A 20,395-nucleotide genomic window follows, 5' to 3' on the forward strand; every position below is an offset into this window, starting at 1 on the left:
TCAAGCGTTACATGTGTGGGGATGGATGTTAAAAACACACTCGTGCCTGGTGTGTGCTCACTGAGGATGAATCATGATTCATCATCATTCAAGAATGATGCATGAATCGTGGAACCACACAGTGAATTGCTTTGGAAGGGACCAGGAGTTTCCAGCCAGCTGCCATGGACAGGGACGCCTTCCAGTAGGTGCTCCAAGCCCCATCCAACCTGTCTTTGAACGCCTCCAGGGATGGGGCAGCCACAGCTCCTCTGGGAAATACATGAATATGCCTTTGATCCAAACAACTCACCATATTTCATTGTTTTGTCTCTCCCCAGTGAGGGACATTGTACAAACTGCAGATCTGTACCCAGGGGGATCACTACTACTCTGCCATGGTAGTCAGAGCACTCAGGACAGCTTCTTATTTCCTTCACCACTGAAGGGAATCCTGATCCTACAGCTACATCCAGAAAAAGGGAAAAAGCCATTTTTTTTTAAATATCTGCTGAGTTGTCTTGGCATCAAAAGCCTATGAGGCAAAGGAGTGGGAGCAGCTATGTCCAGTAGTCAGGTTCCTTACAGGGCTTCATTAAGGGGGCAATTAACTGCATCTCTGTGCTGTTGCTCTTTAGCACATCCATCAGCTTAATCCATGGAAGTGTCCAAGGCCAGGCTGGACAGGGCTTGGAGAAATCTGGGATGGTGGAAGGTGTCCTTGATCATGGTGGGGGGGTTGGATCTATATGATTTTAAGGTCCCTTGCAACCATTTTATGATTCTCTGATTCTATGAATTTGAACTTTCAGAGTGCTGGGGAGGTGGGATTGGGATGAGAAGCAGGGAGGAGATGTGCAGCATGGATCCTAGGGGGTTTCGGCCTGTTTCACTCTAAACTGGCTCATGAAGCCGTTCCCCAGCCATAAAGGCAAGGACAGCTCTTTGTGGTGGTGAGCTAAAAGCATGATGGGATTCTGCATGATGCTGGCTACAGGCAGATTAATCTAAAATTACAGGGGCTGAACCCTCCCTGAAAAGTCCTCAGTCCTTGAGCAAAAATCTTGTGCCATTCCAGTTTGTGAAACTTTCACCTAGCGTGGATTGTGCAAAAATCTCTTAGGACATCAACTGTAAATTGCTGGTTTGGCTCCACTTGGCAACTTCCTCAGGTTTTCATCCAGGGAGATCCCTTGGAGGAGGCTGTTGGCCCAGCTTCCTGCCCTGAAAGAGTCTGTGGTTTCAATGGTGGCAGAGTCATCTGGAGAAACTTCTGCTTTGAACGGGCCTGAGAGTGAGGGAGCTGGGCCTATTTAGTCTGGAGAACACTGAGAGGGGATCTCAACAATCCATATAAACATCTCCAAAGAGTGTCAGAGGATGGTGAGTGACTCTCTTCAGTGGTGCCCAGCCACAGGATGAGGAGCAATGGCCAAAAACTGAAACACAAGAAATTCCACCTCTACTTGAGGAGGAACTTCTTTATGCTGAGGATGGCAGAACATTCAACAGCGGCCCACGGAGGGTGTGGAGTTTCCTCTCTGGAGACATTCCAAACCCACCTGGACATATTCCTGTGTCACATGCTCCAGGTGACCCTTCCTTGGCAGGGGTGTTGGACTGGATGATCTCCAGAGGTGCCTTCCAACTCTAAAAATTCTGTGGTTCTGTGGTTCTGTGAGGGTGTGTGGCAAGCACATTTCTCTCTCTCTCAGGATTTTTATAAAGGTGCACAGAGAGAAGTGAAAGAGAAAACAATTTCTATTTCTGCTCCTTGTTTTTCTCTTGTGGAATGTGTTTAGAGAATTGTTTACCTAGAACAAATGCCTGGTTAGATCACGGTGGATTGTTTGGGCCTGATGGCCAATCAGATCCACCTGTGTCTGGACTCTGGAGAAAAGGGTCACGAGTTGTGGGGTAGTTAGATATGATAGTTAGAGAGAGTAGCATGTAGTTTTTAGTATCCTCTTTTATATAGTAGATTAATGTATCATAGCATAATTATAATAAAGAAATCATTCAACCTTCTGAAATAAGTCAGACATCATCATTCTTCCCATTGGGTTTGCCGACATCTACAACAAGGGTGGGCAAATGCTTTGCAATAAATGGGCAGCTCAGGGCTTTGAGTCAGTCCTTTGTACTTGGGTTGGTTCCTGCTCCTCCCTCCATAGAATCACAGAATAGTTTGGATTGGAAGGGACCTTAAAGATCATCTCATTCCAACTCCCTTCCATGGACAGAGACATCTCCCACTATCTCAGGTTGCTCCAAGCCCATCCAACCTGGCCTTGGACACTTCCAGGGATGGGGCAGCCACAGCTTCTCTGGGCACCAAGGATTTTTTGTCAGCACAAGGATGCTCCTGACTGTGCAGGAGCAGCTGCAGAGACAGGAGCTCTATGAGCAGCCTGCACCTTCTAGGTTTTCTGTTGTGGTCCAGGGCAGGACAGGCTGAATCTCTTAGAAGAGAAGTGATCAGAGGCACAGTGGGGTTGGCCTCTTGCACATGTTTCTATAATTGCCTCAAGCAATGTCACAGGTCTAACTCTGATCTCCTGATTTGCAACTGCAGCTGATATAAATTTTAGATTCATTCCAAATTTATAGCAGACAGAAATGGCAAGTGTAAAATCAGACTTCAGATTACCAATCTGTCCTGCTCACTGTGACTTTAATTCCCATAATAAAACAATATGCTGTTTGCAGGTCTGAAAGCTCTGGATCAGATGGGAACACAAAGTTTTCAGAGCAGAGGTGCTGTGAAGCATCACGCTGGAGATTTTTGTGCTCCCAGTGGAAATGGCGATTGATCTCAGTCATGACAGAGAATTCCCTAGCAGGTATGTGTGGAGAATTTGCCAGCACTCACTCAATCAGCAGCCCAAGAGGGATAAATATTTTGGTGAACTACACATTCCTGGCAAGTTTAGATTCATTTTGGAATTCTTGTTTAAAATTCGTAATGAAATAAAACTTGGGAAATGAATTACTTTTGGAAATTAATGACAACACCACACAGGGCAGCCATGCAACCTCCCCAGATCTTGCTTTTATTGAAAGGAGAATGACAAATCCTTGGTGGCTGCTACAACTATTCCTTGAATCCAGCGATGTCAAAAGCTGTCCTGGAGATTCTCCACAGTTAGTCACACTACAACCTACACAAAGGAAAGGATTTTCAGAATTATGATTATGAGGAAAATCCTGCTGCTTGGGATTCAAATGATAATTTGGGAAGTCATATTTGCCCCAGACAAATCCTAAACTTACCACCTACAGCAATTGTACCCAGAACGACACGACCCCAGGTAATCGTTGCCACGAGGGCATTTCCCCCTGTGGCAGAAGGTCCCACGATACCCACACTCCATGTAAGGTCTCCTGGGTCTTGCCAAGCTTCTACCTTAAAAAAGAGCAAATAAGCCAATAAATAAACAAAAATGGGAGGGATGGGAAATCCATTTTATTTCTGGCAGGGATTTGCATTTTGCTTAATCCCTGTGAGTTGACAAGGATGTGACAGTTCAGTCCTCAGAGGAGGAGGTCTGTGGGCACAACGACCAAGCAAACCCTCTAATTCCTTCTTCCCTGCTAAAATAGGGCACCCACATTCAAGCTGCCTTTTGGGAACAGACACCAGCCTGTGCTATTCTCATAACAGGTTTTATCCATGAAGATGCTAATTGTCAGGGATCAAAACAACCCCAGGGAGCAGACCAGCAATTAGGCAGGAGGTTGCCTGGCCCTGTTTGGTCGATTAATAAAGAAGCAGCCTGGCAGCTGAACTGTTCTGGATGCACCTGAGTGCTCAGGAACCAATTAATTCCGGTTTTCAGCACATCCATGGAACATTGCAAAGTCCAGCGTATTCAGAGAGAGGGGAGCTTGTTCCAGCAAACAGGGAATGGTTATTAAATATGGACAGTGCATCCAGCACATCCCTGGTGGGCTGGATTCCCAGCATGTGAGTAGAGTGATATATACACACCCAGAATATACCAGGGAGGAATAAAGGAGTGTTTTAAAGGGTGAATAAAACACTCCTGGTCTCAAACTAGCAGTCTGTGGGGCACGGCAGAGATGGCTGTGAGCAGTCTGAGCTCTCAGGAACACTTTTCTTCCCAGATACAGATACATTTCTGGCTTTAATATACCCAGAAGGTCCTACTGAAAACAGGCCAAACATCCCCTGTGTGTTGATAAGGACATAAAACAGACCAAAGGAACTCTTTGCCCAGTGTACTGCCTCTGAGAACTGGCACAGGCAGAGGCCCAGGTGAGAATAACACCAGACAACCGCATAAAATCATAGAATCACAGACTCCTTAAAGGAAAAGACCTTTAAGATCATCAAGTCCAATGGTTAACCCAGCTCTGCCAAGCCCACCACTAATCCATGTCCCCAGGTGCCACATCCAGATAGTTTTTAAATCCCTCCAGGGATATATATATGACACTTTTCCCACATTTATGGTCTGCTGCAATTCATCACAGTCTTTTCCCATCCTTACTTCCCCAGAGCACAGTTTCCACCCTGCTCCCACAGAGATCAAAACTCCACCAGCCCTTGCTTGTGCACAGAGCACCCTGCAAATGTAGCTGTGCCATTTCCAGGGCTGATATTAAAATACAATCTCCTTTTCTGGACAATAGAGTTGGTTTGGGGTTCCAGACTCCTTTGCACCCCCCAATCAGGCATCATGATTTTGTGCTTCTCCACCTTATGTCCCAGCTCCTAAAGCAAAGGATATTTGAAGAACGTGGGGCCAGATTCCTTTTTCTTTTTTTCTGTGTGGTTTAAGAATACTTGATCATGATTTAATTTCTTTGTTGGGTGACTCAGAGGCAAAGTGATTTAAGTAGAAGCCTGCAGGGTTTAATGGGGAAAACATTGGTGCTAAATGGTAATTTTGGTGCTGCCCCTTTCAAAGTGATGCTTGGAGTATTTGCCTGCTAATTTCATTTCTCATCTGTAATCTCCAATGAGTTTTGATGATTTATGTGAGGATTCTTTGCAGGAGGCAGCTTGGTCACATCCCAAAGGGGACAGGAGACCTCTGCTAGAAACCAACATCTTCTCTTGAGTCCCTCACCTTACCTGCAGCTCCGTGAAATGCCACCAAGAAAAGAACAAGGAGAAAAGGAAGGATTTTCATGGCAGAGGGTGGGTTGGGATCTTGGGTCACTGCAGAGAAAGGAGACCAGGGCATTGGTTAGAGCCTTGTCCCTTCATAGTCCCAGAAGTGATAGAAAGCAATGTAAAATTGCTGGAAATTACCTAAAAGAGGTTATTACACATTTTTGTCATGATCATGTCTATTGTCCTAAGATTTTTCTGGAGCACACATAGCATCATAGCATAGGAAAGAATTTCCATGCAAAAAAATTATTTTTATATCCCTTTTAAGTAATGCATCAAGGGACCAGCAATTTATTGTGGATTTCTCGATGACTTGTGATGCATTGCTATAAATTTGATTTGCCTTATGGAAGGTAAAGCTGTTCATTCAAAAAATAAGACAATTTTTGCTACATTTATACAAAACAACCCCATGGGTTTTCTCAAGCTTTTCTACTTAAAAAAAAATCAGAAAAAGCAATTTTCTTCCCAATTAATTCAAAAGCCAGCTTCTCCTTATTCTTGCTTGGAGGCTGCTGTTTAGTCTTCCCCTCAAGAATTACATTATTTCCACGATACATTTTTGAGTATTTGCATTTCCTGCAGCCAACAAAAACTCCACTCCCTTATCAACATTTGACACCTCTAGAACTGTCTCATGACAGACTGGTGTCACTGCACAGTTAAGGCTATAAAACAAAATGCAGATAAACATGAAAGATATGAAGTTTCCAGCCCATTTAAGAAGGACAAAACCTTTTGTGAGAGGCTGAATAATGAGAATATTTCGGTTGTTACCAGGTAGGAGGAGCTCTAGGCGGGAAAAGTCCCAGGATCAATGTCAGCCACCCAGACGAAGATGAAGGAGCAGAGTGTGAGTTTGTGCTGTTTCTGGAAGGTGGTGAGGGATGTTTGACCTCCACAGCCTTCTGGTGGCCAATGAGGCTTTGGGGAGCTCTGGGGACACCCAATGAATCCTCTTTGCTGCTGTCCTAAGAGGAACCAAGGTCTGGTTTTCAAACCATTGCGGCATTGCCTTGGGAAATGTGTTGAGATGAGAAAAACCACCCTGGGCCTCCTCCCTTTGAGCAACCCTTTGGCCACAGCAGCTCACTCAAGGTCTCTGTTTCCATCTGTTTTCAGAGTTTTATATTTCCTTACAAACATGAACAATATATCATCATAAAGGTAAAATAATCATCAGTTGGAATGTTAAAATAAAACCCACCAAAGCTATGTGAAATGGGAGGTTAGTTCTTCTTTGCAAATTCAGGAAGAGGGTTAATGGGCTGTCATTAATTCTGCATCATTACTGCTGTTGGAAGGGAAAATCTGGTCAATTAAGAATGTGGAAAAGATCTGCAGTAGGGAATGGTAGGGGGAAAAGTGAGAGTGGAAAAGAGAAATCTAAGAATTAAGAAAAAAAAAGGAAAAAGTGGTTTGGTTTTTTTTCAAAATTTTGCACCAAAATATTTTCCTTACTAGGTTACCTGCATGACACATAAGATATTTTATGCCATATCTATTTATGGAAATTATTACAGCCCATGCCCAGCAATTTTAATTTTATTATTATCTTTACTCTCTTGCCATGGACAGAAGACTTCTCTGAGCACAGCATCCTCCTTTCTCGTCAAGGGTTCCTCCAATGGCTTTCTGCATTTTACAGAAAATTCATGTGCCTGTTGCAAAGGGATCTTCACTTTTCTTTTATCCCTCTTTCCTACTTGAATCCGGCCGGCCCCATTCCGTGGGAGTTGCCGTTCTCCTCCGGCAGCTGCTGGAGCAGGGCTGAGCTCATCCCTTCGAGAGCCTCCCTGGGCTCGCCCTTCGTGCCCTGCAGGGATTTTTCTTAGATCTCTTTGTTTTCTTTCTCAATCAAAGCAACTATTTCGCTGAGGCTTCCAGCACAGCCTTTTCAGCAGCTTTCAGGCTGCCCGCAGGTTCTTTTTTTTCTCTGAGCTGCTCCTTTAGGTGCTTTTCTTTCCTCACTTTTGCTTTTTTTTGAGATCAAATACTCGCATGTTGAACGTACCCACAACGTGGTTACACATAATTGTGCTGCGGTCACTTTTACAGAGCAGCTCCCACAAACAGCTTTGGAATCGGGTCTTTTGCACCTAATCCAGAAAGGCAAATGTACTCGTGGATGCCAGGACCAGCTGTTCTAAGAATCACCATTGTACAGCAAGAAAAATGTACATTTTACAGAGGAAAAACCTAATGTTTGCATTGCCTGGCATCATCCACAGTCACCTGTCAGATCTGCTCTGCTGCATCACCTCAGGCAAGGGAAGGACCTGCCCTGATCCCCTGGTCCTTTAGGGCAGGGCTGTTGCTGAAACCCTTCCCTGAGGTATTGTGAGCTGTTTGCAGGCAGATGTGCAGCCAAACATCTGGGCTGAAAAATGGCTCAGCACGTGAGGAACAGCTGGGTCTGTGTGACGTTACCTGTGGACAGCTCACCTGGAGCACCGAGTCCAGATCTTGGGGTCCCCAACACAAGAAAGACTTGGAGCTGCTGGAGAGTCCAGAGGAGGCCATGGAGATGCTCCAGGGGCTGGAGGCATGGCCAGGGACAGCTTCCACCACATCAGATTGCTCCAAGCCCAGTCCAACCTGGCCTTGGACACTTCCAGGGATCCAGAGACAGCCACAGCTTCTCTGGGCACCCTGTGCCAGGGCTTCCCCACCTTCAGAGGGAAAAATTCCTTCCCAAATTCCCATCTATTCCTGCCCTCGGCCAGTGGGAAGGCATTCCCTGTGTCCTGTCCCTCTATCCCTTGTCCTATATCCTTCTCCAGCTCTCCCTTTAGGCCCTGGAAGAGGCTCTGAGGTCTCCCTGGATCCTTCTTTTCTCCAGGATGTCACTTTATTGGAGACATGAGGAGTTTTTTAGCAAAAGAGGCTTCTGGGTGCTGAAATCCAGCAGAGAAAAGTGCAGCCAAACCGGTGGCTGGGAGGCAGCCAGAGCAACTGGGAGCTGGCAGAGAAACTGGGAAGGGTGGCTGGCTCTGGGAATATCTTCTGGAATGCCTTCTGGCTTTCTCCTTCTCTGCCTGGCAAAGTTCCGGGGTGATGATGGCACAGGATTTATTCCTGGCTTGGAACACAGGAGGAGAGACTGAGGAAAGACAGCTGAGATTCCTCAGGGTGGGAATGATGGTGGTGGAGGGCAGGGGGATGAGATGATGAGGTTCACGTCTTCTGTGGGTGACAAGAAGGATCCCGTTGTGCCTGCATGGACCCTGGCAGCATCCTCACTACTGAAGTTGCAAATATGGTTATTCCCCATCCCACTCTCAGGTCTGGAAGAGGCTTTGGTGCCCATTAGAGGCTGAGTTGTGCTTTGTACGCTGAAAATTGGGTTTTCTAGGAATGGGCCACGTGGTATTTGCTGCTGTGGAGGACAAAGGCAGCCAAGGCTGAGCTTCACTTGGCTCCAGAGCCCTAATTACACCCCTGACTTTATTAAAATGCTTCGCTGGGGCTGGGCCCAGCAGCTCAACATCATTAATTAATGAAACACAAATACGGGCAGGGCAGTGGGACAGGAGGAAAAGTGGGCTGTCCTTTACACCCAAAGGGCTCCCGAACCAAATCAGATGGATTTGAGGCTGCAAAGATGCCAAGTTCCTGGTAAAAAGCAGTGCTGGAGACCCACAGAGAGCCTGGGGATGCTCCCACAAAGTATGGAAACCAGGCAAGGACATTTCTAAGCAGTTTGGTGGCTACTGCTACACAGCAGAGCCTGGGCTTTATTGCCAGAACGGCAAAAAAAATTTCAATAAAATTAAAAAAAACCCCAACAATAAATGTGTGAAAGTCCCGGAACACAGGTACATCCAACAGCCCAGCTGATGTACAAACTTTTGGGAGCTTCCTACAGCATATTGCAAAAACCACCAAAACCAGAGGTGATATTTTGCCTTAATTAAACTCCCCTTCTTGGCTTTTCCTGTAGCGACCTGCTGGGAATTTATTTTCTAGAAGGTATGAGCGCTGGAGGCTGCAGGGCTGGAAATTGGGATAAAAAGCAAATGCACACAAGAGGGCCCCTGCAACCTGCGATGCTTGGGATCCCATTTCACAACGGTTTCATCTCTGTGGTAAAGCGGGAAAACAGCGGGAGTAATTTATGGCTCTGTGCACACCATGTCCCAGCTGCCACCTAGTGCTCATCCCCGCGACACAGCGACATCGCGGGCATCTCACGGGGGACATCGGGGTGGGCGTGCCGCGGTGCACAACAATTTGGGGCACATCAGGGTGGGCTTGTGCCAGCGCACAACAGCACTGGGAGCAACGGGATGGGCTTGAGCCAGTGCTGAAGAACCCAGGGGACATCAGGGTGGGCTTGTGCCACTGCACAAGAGCCCGGGGGACATCGGGGCGGGCTTGTGCCGGTGCACAGCAATCTGGGGGATACGGGATGGGCTTGCGGCAGTGCACAGCACCTCCGAGGGTCTCGGGCTGGCGAAGCCGCGGTCGGTCTCTGTGTCCACAAGCCCCCGGGGGTGACGCAAGCACCGTGATGTCACACTGCCCGGGGAGGGGACACTGGGGGAGGTGCCCGGTGAGGGGCGGGCGGAGCGGGACCGGCCACGGCGGCTCCTTCTTCCTCCCCCTCCTCCTCCTCCTCCTCCTCCTCCTCCTCCTCCCTTTCTTCCCACCTCCTCCTCCTCCTCCCCGTTCTGCTCGCAGGATGCGCGGGGCCGTCCCCAGGCTCAGCTTGACGCTGCTGGCGGCGGAGAGCGGCGCCCGTGAGTGAGCGCGCAGGATGCGCGGGGGCGTGCGGGGCTGCGCTCCGGCGGAGGGGAGGGCGAAGGCGGATGGGATGCTGGCAGTGACGCCTTTGCGGCCATCCCGGGGGTCCCGAATCACCTCCGTGTACCGGGGAGGGGGGGGTCATCCCTGCGCCCCGCGCTTGGGGAGATGCGCGGTTCTGCTCCCGGCATCCCCCGGACCCAGCCGTCTTCTTGGATTTTTTTTTTTTTTTTCATATTTGAAAAATGGAAATTTTCCCCCCACTTATTTATTTATTTGTTTATTTTGGAGCCCGAGCTTTTTATCAGAGCCTTCCTCGGGGCCGGGCCCCTCGGTGGCGGTGGCTGTGCCTCAGCTGACAAAGCCACCGGGAGCCGGCAGCTGGAGATAAGCCCTGGACAAGGGCTGCGAACCCCCTGGACGGGCTGGGAGATGGAGTTATGGCGGGAATGGCTTTAAACTGACAGAGAGAAGGTTTACATTGGATATTAAGAGGAAATTCTTCTCTATGAGGGTGGAGAGACCCTGGCACAGGCTGCCCAGAGAAGCTGTACCTGCCCCTGGATCCAAGGCCAGGCTAGACAGGGCTTGGAACCACCTGGGGTAGTGGAAGGTGTCCCTGCCCATGGCCGGGGGTGGAATGAGAGGAGCTTTAAGGTCCCTTTCCACCCAAACCATTCTGGGATTCTGTGGTTATGAATGGCACCGCTCAGTTGCTGGGGGGGGGTGTAGCTGTGTCACCCCTCAGCACCGCCTCTCTGCCCTTCTCCAGGGCTCTGTGCCATCATCCACTACCTTGTCCGTGGGCAGCTGGGCTGGTTCGGGCTGACCATCGCCTGCCTGGTGCCCGGCTACGCCGCCCAGCTCCTCAGCATCCTCTGGTTCCGGGCAGACGGACACGCACCCGGCTGCTGGCTCCTGCTGCTCCACCTCCTGCAGCTGGGCCTCTGGAAGCGGTGAGAGACACCCCCTGCCGTCCACCCAACCCTCACAACCCGGGTGCAGCCCCAGACTTCCTCCAGCCAGGATGGGCATCCCGTCACGGTGGCTCTTGCAGGTACTGGGATGTTCTGCGGGCGACGGCAAAGACGGGCGGCGGTGCCGGGGAGCTGCTGGCTCAGCTCGGGGATGTTTGTGTGCTGCGGCTCCTGGAGGCCCTGCTGCAGACCCTGCCTCACCTTCTGCTCCAGGCCTATGTCGTGGTGGCCGTGGACCCAGCAGGCTTCATCCCTGGTGAGTTCCCCGGAGGATGGTCCAGGGGTGATGAGTTTGGGTGGGGGATGTGTGTGCCCTCTGGATGGAGGAATGTCCTGCAGAGGGACTGGGAAGCCTCGATGTGAGGCAGCAGGGACAAGTGTGGCTGAAAGATCTGCTGTGGCTGAATGCAGAGGTGGCTGCTTTGCCCCAGAGGTGAACTTTCAGGTGTGCAAAGAGGGAGGTTGTGGTGTGGAGTCACGGCATGTGCAAGGTCACACTCGCCCATTGTCCATCTCTGGTCCATCTCTCATTGTCCATCTCTGGTCCATCTCTCATTGTCCATCTCTGGTCCATCTCTCATTGTCCATCTATGGTCTGATAGTAGTGACCAGGGTGGAGCTGCCCTGGGGCTGCAGAACTCTGTCCATGGAGACAGCACTCAGAGGGTATCCACAGGGAGATACTCAGAGGGTACTCTGGATACTCAGGGGGTATCCACAGGGAGATGCCGAGCATGCAGAGACCAGATTTAGCAGGATTTAGTTGAAATGCTCCAGTTTCATCCCTGGTAACATTCAAGTCATTTTGGACAGGGCTCTGAGAAACCTGCTCTAGTGGAAGGGGTCCCTGCTCATTGCAAGGGACTGGACTAGATGGCCTTTAAGGTCCCTTCTGTGATTCCTTGATTCACTTGGCAGGATCAAGGGGTGTCTGGCTTGTATGGGAGTGCCGTGCTACCAACACCTCCTTAGCACAGAGAATTGGCCCTGCCGTGCATTTGGGCCTCCATCAGAGCCCCGACTGCCCCTGTCCCCCTACAGGTGTCAGCGCGGGGCTGTCCCTGCTGTCCCTAGCCTGGGCTTTGGTCTCCTACAGCCATTTCACCTTCCTGCTGAAGCCCGGACACCTGAGGCCCCCAGCTGCTGTCATCCTGTGCCTGCTGCTCTGGAGGACAGGGATGCTGGGGACCCGGGTCCTGGCCCTGGTGCTCTTTGCCAGGCTCTATTCCTTTTGGGTTTTCGCTGTGGCAGGTAAGACCTGAGATCCTATTCCCCACATCCCACCCCAATGTCAGCCCTGCGATGCTTCTGCTGCTGGGACTGTTTGCACCCTGCCCCAGGAATGGCTTTGCAAATCCAGTCCCTTCTCCCTGCAGGGGTCCACTGGCTGCTCATGTCCTTCTGGCTGGGGGCCCAGCAGACGGATATCGTGGCCCAGCCATGCCGCTGGAGGCTCTTTAACTGCCTGCTGGGAGCTGTGTACATCTTCTGCTACATCAATGTCCGGCCTGGCCCCTCCAAGACCAGGGTGGCTGTATTTTATGCAGTGAGTACCTGGAATGCTTTGTATTCCACATGGATGCAGCTGCTGGGGACAAGCAACAGCTTGAGACTCTCCATTTTCATCTCTCACATCACCACTTGCTCAAAATGCAGTGTTTTACTGTGTCCTGACAAAGCCACGTGGTCACCAAGGTGGATGTGCCTTCTGCACTGGCTTTGATTCCTTAGAGGCAGCCTTACAATGTCAATGGTAAAAAATAAGTGAAGACCTTGCAGAAAGTTCAGTTTGACAACTTTTCTGTTTTAAATGATAAATTAGGTGCACAATATAACAGGAGAAGTGCTCAAGGCAAGATTGGATGGGGCTTGGAGCAACCTTGAGTAGTGGAAGGTGTCCCTGCTCATGGCAGGGAGTGCAATAAGATGAGCTTTAAGGCCCCTTCTGACCCAAACCATTCTGTGATTCTAAAAATCTATGCAAATCTAGAAAATGGGTGCTTTCTGTTATGAGGCACATCTAAAGCCATCAGAAAGATATAAGTGATGACTCCCTTGCCTCTGCCTTGCAGATAATGCTGATGGAGAACACACTCCTGCTGCTGTTGGGCACCCGGTTTCTGCAGGTAGAGCTGAGGAACAGCCTGACTGTGACTGGAGCTGTCATGTCAGGGTCTTTAATAGGTAAGAACATTGATTTTAGAGCCTGGATTGCACATTTTGAGAGTAGTTTCAGGAAATGAACATCCAGACTTCTGTCCCAGGTTCCTGTCCAGCTCTCCTGAAGCCCCTTTAGGCTCTGGAAGGGGCTCTGAGGTCTCCCTGGAGCCTTCTCCTCTCTGGGTAACACTCCCAGCTCTCCCAGCCTGGCTCCAGAGCAGAGGGGATCCAGCCCTTGGAGCATCCTGGTGCCAAGCAGGGTCATATTTTCCCAGAGGGATGGGGGCAGAGGGAAGTTGTGCAACTCCTCAGACCCTCAGATCAACTGTGTTAAAGAAATGGGATGGAAAAGGAGCAATTCCTGTGGTCTTGGATGAGGTTAGGGTATAAGTAGGAATCTGTCTTAAAAATTTGATGGTTTAAAGGCATGGGGATGCTGTGACATGAAAGGTTTCTTTCATCACACACCTCCCTGCTGGGCAACTTTCGGTCTGCAAATTAATCCAGATTAAAATTGGGGTTGAGTGTGCACTTCCTTTGCCAAAATCTGCTCAAGTGGGATTCTTGCATCCCTGTAAATGCTGTAAAGATGTTCTGCTCATACACCTGGTTCTCAGCAGCATCTTTGCAAAGGTCTTGTTGATCTGGAGGTGCCTCAAGGTCTGGCCTTTTCTCCACAGCTGACCAAAATGCTGCTGGGACTCTGCAGTGACACTTTTCTGCTCCTTTCTAGGTGCCACAGCTCTGGTGATTTACTACAGCCTACTCCATCCCAAGTCCACAGAGATCTGGCAGGGATTCTTGGACACAATGTGCAGTGCTGCAGCAGCTGGGGATGAGGAGGTGTCTGGAGAGAGCTCCCAAGCTGGGCAGAGTTCAGGGACTTTGGGAGATGAAGAGTCCTTGCCAGCGGAAGGGACCAAGACAGAGCCCAAAAATGAGACCAGCTCATCACTGCTGCAGTCCAAAGGGTGTTTGGAGGACAGCTGGACAGACCATCACCACTGGCTGCTGGTGAAGCTGGCCTTGAAGACGGGAAATCTGTCCGTGATCAACGCAGCTTTCGGAGATGGTGGCGTGGGAGAGGCTTTTCCTGGAGGATGGATGATGGGGAAACCCCCTGGTGTTGAGCCTGGGGCAAACTTTTCCCTCCCCATGAGGGACATCCATCCCTCTGGACTGGCAGTGGGGAATGGAGGAGGCATCAAAGCCAGCGCTGGTGCTCTGGGAATGGCACAGGAGAATGGAGCAGGGCAGGAGCCTGATTTTCCCCCATCCACATCACACCCCAGTGGCTTCTCCCCGGATTCAACTGAGAGCTCCTCTGTGTATTTCAGTGCAAGTGCAGGAGGCATCGCCTCGCCTGGGACAGGGACAGCCACAGCCACAAGCATGGCCCTGGTGCAAAGGGACAGCAAAGCTCAGCCTCCCCCAGGCTGCGTGGGAGAAGGAGGAGGAGGAGGAAGAGGAGGGGATTTATCCCTTGGGATGGCCAGTATCAGCCCAATCCCGGGTGCTTGTGCCCACAAGTGTCTTCAGAGAAGCTCTTCCTTCGGCAACACAAGCAGCTGTGGGGTGGCAGGTCTCCCCAAAGAGGGCTCAGAGCCCACAGGGACAGAGGGTGCCCTTGTGGGGTGCCATCACCTTTGGGACACCCACCCTTGTGGCCCACAGAGGACTGTGGTGAGGAGCAAGCTGAGGTCACCGTGCTTCACATCCACCCCCAAGGCTGGCTCTAAATGCTCCCAGCGAGGACAGGGGGAGCTGGGAGAGGGAATAGACCTATCTGGGTTACCAGAGTGACCCTGTAAATGGCTGTACTGTCACCTTGGGTCAGCCTTGGGGTAACTGTCTCATCAACAGGGCGTGGCAGGAGGTGGTGGGACAAAGACTGTCCCCACAGTGCCCCTGCCATGGGCCAGATGTGCCCCTCCATCACTGGGACATCACCTTCCCTCCCAGTACATCTTCTAGTGGCAGTCTTGAAGAACTTCAAAGGCCTTAAAAAGCCTTAAAAGTCCAGGGCTGGTTATTTATTGAGCTTATTTATGTCACAGACCTGCCAGGCAGCTGGAGCCTTCTGCCTTTGGTGTATTTGTGACAATGACTTGAGGTCTGTCCTTAAATCAGTGCCTGCACAAGCTGCTGGCCTGTCCTAGTGTGGAGATCTGGTTGCTGTCTCCAGGGGCTGCAGTGCTGGCCAAAGCAGTTTTCTCAGGACAAATAAGTGCCTAAATCAGAAAAATGATGGGTTTTACTCTCGGATGTCCTTCCTTCTGGGCAGAGTAAGGCCTCAAGTAAGGCTTAGCATTGCTTGACTGTTTTTCCCGACCAGGTTTATCTTGAGGCCTTTACCAACTCCAGTTTTGGGGGTCACATGGATTGCAGATTCTCTTCCTGCTACATACCAGAACCTCAGAACCTGGAATTACAACCAAAACCCACATGTCTTTCTGCTTGCCCACTGTCTTGCCTCCTCAAGTGGTCTTTTCTATCCAGCCTCCTCCTTGTCCCCTTCCAGTGAAGATCACAGGACCCCAGAATTATTTGGGCTGGAAGGGACCTTAAAGCTCATCCAGTTGTAACTCCTGCCACATGCAGGGACACCTTCCACAAGACCAGGTTACCAGGTTATAATCCATATCTGCCTGGATGCTCCCTCCTAAACTTAGCCACAGGCCAAATCTCAAACCAGTTCTACCGCCACCAGTGCAGGCAGGGTTTATTTGTGTCAGGAACTAAAACCATCAATACCATGGTCTCAGAAATAGCCAGTGCTTCCTACCAGACTGGCTGAGCATGGATTTATGCCCAGGGCACAGGTTTGTGCCCAGGACATGGCTTAACTTGTTAATTGAGGTGTGATCATGTAGATTAACCAGCAAGCTCCTGAGTGCCAGCTGGAGCATATCTGGCTGTGCTCTCCAGCTGTTGTCCCACTGTGGGCAGGACTCTGCTGCTGCCACAGGGCAGGAAAGGCAGCAGGGAAGGCACAGGCATGTGATGAATTATTAAAAAGAGCTTCCATGATGCATTCACTGCTCAGGGCTGACCCAGCCAGATGTTCCCTTGGGGCACAGAAAACCCAGTTGGTGCTGAGTATGGAGTGAAGCCACATTCCAAGGGGATTAAGGCTCCCTGTCTCCATCTGGACCCCAGCCCCCTGTGCTGTGCCTGTGCTCTGCAGGCAGGAGCAGTTCCAGTGGCTTTTCCAGTGCCCTTCTCATTGTGTGGATCACAAAGAAGGCAGCAGTGCTGCTGGGCCATTGCAGGAATTTTTATCTAGCTTGGTTTTCTACTTTTGATAATATATAATTATACCTGAAAACACCCCAAATCAGCCTTTGCTGTGTCTGTGTCTCATGTTGGGGGTGAAAATAAGTGTGGAGGGGTCTCTCTTCCCACTCTGGGTTCTTGCAGCCCCAAGATGAGTTGTCTGCTGGGATTTCCAGTGGGAGGGTGAAGAAGGGACCTGGGCAACAGGATCTAGGGGAATGGCATGAAAATGTGTCAGGGAAAGTTAAGGCTGGGTGTTACAAAAAGATCCAGAAAGAGTTTGATTCATGAAACTCTCCTACAGGCCTGTCAGAAAAGAAACAGACAATTTTGAGAAAGTAAAGAATACTTTTGTGCACAGGAGTCAGGCGTAAACGTGGACTTTGATTTCTCAGAGCACATCCACAGTGCAGAAGTGCACCGTGAGCTGATACCTCTGACCTCGGATGAGGTGGTTGTGGAAATCCCAGATAGATCAAGGAATGGCAAAAGAGAAGGGGGGAATCTGGGGACAGAGGGTGCACGAGGACTGGGGTAGGGATGAGGGCGTTTTTGTGAGGGCTGTGTTCCCTCGGCTTTGCTCCCTGATGATGAGAGGTGGTAACTGGTGAGCCATTCTCCCCTTCACCTTCTCCTTGGGAGCAATGTAAAATCAGGTGGGATAATATGGATTGTCTGTCCTTAAAGGCTTCCAGCCTCTGTGAGAGCCCTGTTGCACCCAGGGTCCAAGTCCTGCATGCTGGTACAGTCCCAGCACTGAGCCACGGGTCTCTGCCTGTAGAAATAACCTGTATTTAATCAGGGAATCCCAGAATGGGTTGGGTTGGAAGGGACCTGAAAGATCATCTCATTCTGATCCACTGCCATGGGCAGGGACACCTTCCACCATTCCAGGTTGCTCCAAGCCCCATCCAACCTGGCCTGGGACACTTCCAGGGATGGGACAACCACAGTTTCTCTGGGTACCCTTCCACCCTTCCCACCCTCGCGGGGAAGGATCTCTTCCCTATATCACATCTAAACCTATTCTTTAGTGAATTCTAAAGCCCTGTTTGAAGTAGGAGGACTCCAGCAGCAAATCACAGCTTCAGGCACCCTTCCCCATCCTTCCTGTCTTCTGTGGCCCAATGACCCAGTGCACCTCCAGATTTTTCCCAATGCTGCCAGACCGGGAAAATCACACTGGGGAGGAGTTTCTCCCCAAAAAGCCTTGTCCCTTTGCCACCAGAGGGAGATGCTGCTCACGCTCCAGATACACCTCCAGTGCCTGTGTTATGGAATCATTAAGGTTGGAAAAGCTCTGAGCTCATCTAGTCCAACCATTCCCCAGTGCTGCCAAGGCCACCACTAACCCATGTCCCCACGTGCCACATCCACACGACATTTGAATCCCTCCAGAGATGATGACTGGAGAGGAGAGGGAGGTGCGGGACTGATGCTGCTGTGGCATTGCACTGGGAGCCAGTGGGAATGAAATGGGGAGCTCTGGAATACTGGAGGTGGAGTGCACAACAAGTGCCTGGAGGAATCTCCTGGTTGTGGGCATGTCCTTTTACTTCCCAGGCATCACTGGGCCATGGGGAATGTTTCAAAATCACTGTCAGGGTCTTGCCCTCTTTGGAAGAGTCATTGACCTGTAAATCTGCCATGGTGCCTTCATGTCCAAAGGTGTGTGTGTGTGAGGGGAGAAGCCCCAGATCACACTGGATGCACAATGGGACCCTGGGGGTTTGGTAGAAGTGGCTCCAGCTGTCACCACCATGGTGCTGAGTCCTGATTTTGCTGCTGTATCCTTGGAGCTGTGCCCAAATGAGTGACCTGGTCACTCCACACTCTGATCTGTTCTCAGATCAACCCTTGGGGTACACAAATCCCACAAATCCCAGGTCACTGCTCTGTGTGAAGCAACATGGAGGCCTGGGCCAGTCCAAACCCAGGATGGAAAACTGCAGCTGGCAGAGGGGCAATGGACCAACTGCCCCAGGCAACCTGCTGATGTTATCTTCCAAATATCCCAAAAGCTTAAGGAGACCCGGGCAGATCTTCTGCTCCTTCTGCAGCATCTCCCATGAAGCTGTTTTCAGATGAGGAATGATCCTGAGCTAGACCCGGATCTGCCCAGCTTTTGGGCTTCAGCCACCCACAGAAGGACTGGAGCAAGGGGATAACTCCATCCCACTGCACTTGGACAGATTGTCCAGTGCTTTTGCCTACTCTGGAATAGAAAATTTCTTCTCATTTGCCTCCTGTGAACATTTTCCTTTCAATTTTGTTTCTTAAGGAAACCCACTCCATCACTTCAGAGAGGTGGAGGGTCATGCCCCAGTCCAGGAGAGCTCAATGCCACAGGTGAGAGGAGCTCTCAAGGGCAACATGGGAGCAGGAACCAAGCATGAATTTTGACAATGCAGGGAGTGACCCAAGGGCTCCCCAGGAGAACTGGCTGTGCCACTCTGGTGATCTGGAAAAAGGAGCAAACAGGCAGGAACAGAGGCTACGTCCCTAAGAAATTAAACAATATCCAGGCAAGTGCCTGGGCTTGGGAACATGGCTGTCCTGACCGCTGGCACTGTCCCCTTGGCTTGTCACTCTTGTCCCTCTTTCAAGGTGAAATAAAGCAGGATGGAGTTGTACCAACAGGGCTCGAGTGTGGGGCAGCAGCCCTGCCCCAGCCCTGCTGGGATCTCACCTTCCAGCAGCCCAATTTCTGAGCACTGTCCATGGGTGCCAGGTTTTGGACTGGGTGAAAAACATTCCCTCCAGCTCCAAAATGATGTAACACCGCCCCACTCCCCACCCCTCCCCATCAAGAAAGATTTCCCCGGAAAAACCATCTCTTCACTTCCAACAACATTGAAACACAATACTTGGACCTTGCAGAAAAAAAAAAAAAAATATTTGCCCTGGGGCTGTTATTTGTTTTTTTCCAAGCTGAAACTTTGGATATTTTTTCCCCCTTTAATTAAATTTGGTTTGCTGCAAATCCCTTTCTGGTGCCTTCAGTGCTCCTGTAAAAGGCAGGGCCCAGGCTGCAGTTCTGTGCCCATGGCTCCAAGGCTAAACAATACCACGGAGCGGGGGAGCAGAGGGTAAGCCCAGCTAATCAGGACTTGCCTAATAGGACTGAGTGCTTAATGAGAACCCAGGGACTGTGTTTCCCCGGCTGGATTTGGCTGGAAGAAAATGCTTTGTGCTCTCAACACCAGGTTTGAGATGGCTCAGTTCTCTCAAATGTGCTGAGCAGTGTTTTCTCTCTCCTGTGAATCCATCCTCACTAAACACAAGACAGATCTCTGAGGGATCTGTGGGGATCCAGAGATGCTGGAGGAGCTGAACAAGATCCTGGAAGCAAAAGGATCCATGTTTTGCTTGAAGGGAGATCTTTCAAACCAAAACACTGTTTATACCTTGATTTTCCTAAGCAAAGCCACTAAAGGACCCTGCACACTCCCCTCCTGTCCTTGGAATTCCCTGAGGAGCTTTAGGGGGATTTTAGGGATTGACTTCAATAAATAGCAGCAAATGTTCCACTGTTTTGCCCTGGAGACCTGTTCAGATTGTCTCTGTCCCCACTGCTACACCCCCAGATCAAGCTGGGGTGTGGTTTTGGGAAGGGGGTGGGATAGGGAAGGCACCCTATGCCTTGGGCCTTTCCCTGGTTAATGAGGGACATTTGGGGTTCTGCACGTTGGGATGCAGAGCAAGGTGTCAGGGGGTTGCAGGGTGTGCACAGGGGGGTGGGTGCTGGGACACAGGTGGATGCTGGCTGCATGGGAGCCCAGATGTGCATGGTAGGTGGGTGCAGATGTGGGTGCAGAGGTGGGAGATTGCCTGCACAGAAGCAGTCGGTGGGTGCAGATGCAGGTGGGCATCCTCACATACACAAGAGGTGGGTTCAAGCCTGGGTGGCTGTCCAGATGTGCACAGTACCAGGGCGCAGATGTGAGGTGGGTGCCAAAACCAGTGTGTGCCTCCATCTGCTGTGGAGTGCTAGGGTGTGCTTGGGGCAAGCGGGAGCCGTGACCGGGGTTGGGTTCTCTGTCTGGTGCCGGGCTGGGTCCTGGGTCCCGGTTCAGCGCTAGGTCCAGGGCTGTGCTGAGCTGGACCAGGGCTG

At 50.6% G+C, this 20,395-nt stretch overlaps 2 protein-coding genes across 3 annotated transcripts; one reads left to right on the plus strand and one right to left on the minus strand.

Annotated features, from left to right (window-relative positions):
* Positions 1-3,150: 3,150 nt before the first annotated feature.
* On the minus strand, positions 3,151-6,516 carry LOC137470154 (gallinacin-4-like). The gene is made up of 2 exons (XM_068183200.1): positions 5,081-6,516; positions 3,151-3,385 (listed from the first exon to the last, which is right to left on the minus strand). The coding sequence occupies exons 1-2, from the start codon at positions 5,190-5,192 to the stop codon at positions 3,249-3,251; spliced, it is 249 nt and encodes an 82-aa protein (XP_068039301.1). The 5' UTR covers positions 5,193-6,516; the 3' UTR covers positions 3,151-3,248.
* Positions 6,517-9,806: 3,290 nt separating this feature from the next.
* Positions 9,807-16,639, plus strand: XKR5 (XK related 5). 2 transcript variants are annotated; one of them, XM_068183203.1, is made up of 7 exons: positions 9,807-9,864; positions 10,641-10,824; positions 10,926-11,101; positions 11,887-12,096; positions 12,222-12,391; positions 12,918-13,029; positions 13,739-16,639. In XM_068183203.1, the coding sequence occupies exons 1-7, from the start codon at positions 9,807-9,809 to the stop codon at positions 14,806-14,808; spliced, it is 1,980 nt and encodes a 659-aa protein (XP_068039304.1). In that variant the 3' UTR covers positions 14,809-16,639. The 2 variants fall into 2 exon arrangements, with proteins under 2 accessions (XP_068039304.1, XP_068039303.1); XM_068183202.1 differs by lacking the exon at positions 9,807-9,864 and having other exon boundaries at positions 10,466-11,101.
* The last annotated feature ends 3,756 nt before the right edge of the window (positions 16,640-20,395 follow it).

The sequence above is a fragment of the Anomalospiza imberbis genome, chromosome 3 (genome assembly GCF_031753505.1).
Source record: "Anomalospiza imberbis isolate Cuckoo-Finch-1a 21T00152 chromosome 3, ASM3175350v1, whole genome shotgun sequence".
Classification (NCBI taxonomy): domain Eukaryota; kingdom Metazoa; phylum Chordata; class Aves; order Passeriformes; family Viduidae; genus Anomalospiza; species Anomalospiza imberbis.

Excerpts from the sequence above, each read along its gene's own strand:
- LOC137470154 (XM_068183200.1), bottom strand. The coding sequence starts at position 5,192 with ATGCCCTGGTCTCCTTTCTCTGCAGTGACCCAAGATCCCAACCCACCC. Across the intron at positions 3,386-5,080 it reads GGCATTTCACGGAGCTGCAG|GTAGAAGCTTGGCAAGACCC; the intron begins GTAAGGTGAGGG and ends CTCTTTTTTAAG.
- XKR5 (XM_068183202.1), top strand. The coding sequence starts at position 10,564 with ATGAATGGCACCGCTCAGTTGCTGGGGGGGGGTGTAGCTGTGTCACCC. Across the intron at positions 11,102-11,886 it reads CCCAGCAGGCTTCATCCCTG|GTGTCAGCGCGGGGCTGTCC; the intron begins GTGAGTTCCCCG and ends GTCCCCCTACAG. Across the intron at positions 12,097-12,221 it reads TTGGGTTTTCGCTGTGGCAG|GGGTCCACTGGCTGCTCATG; the intron begins GTAAGACCTGAG and ends TTCTCCCTGCAG.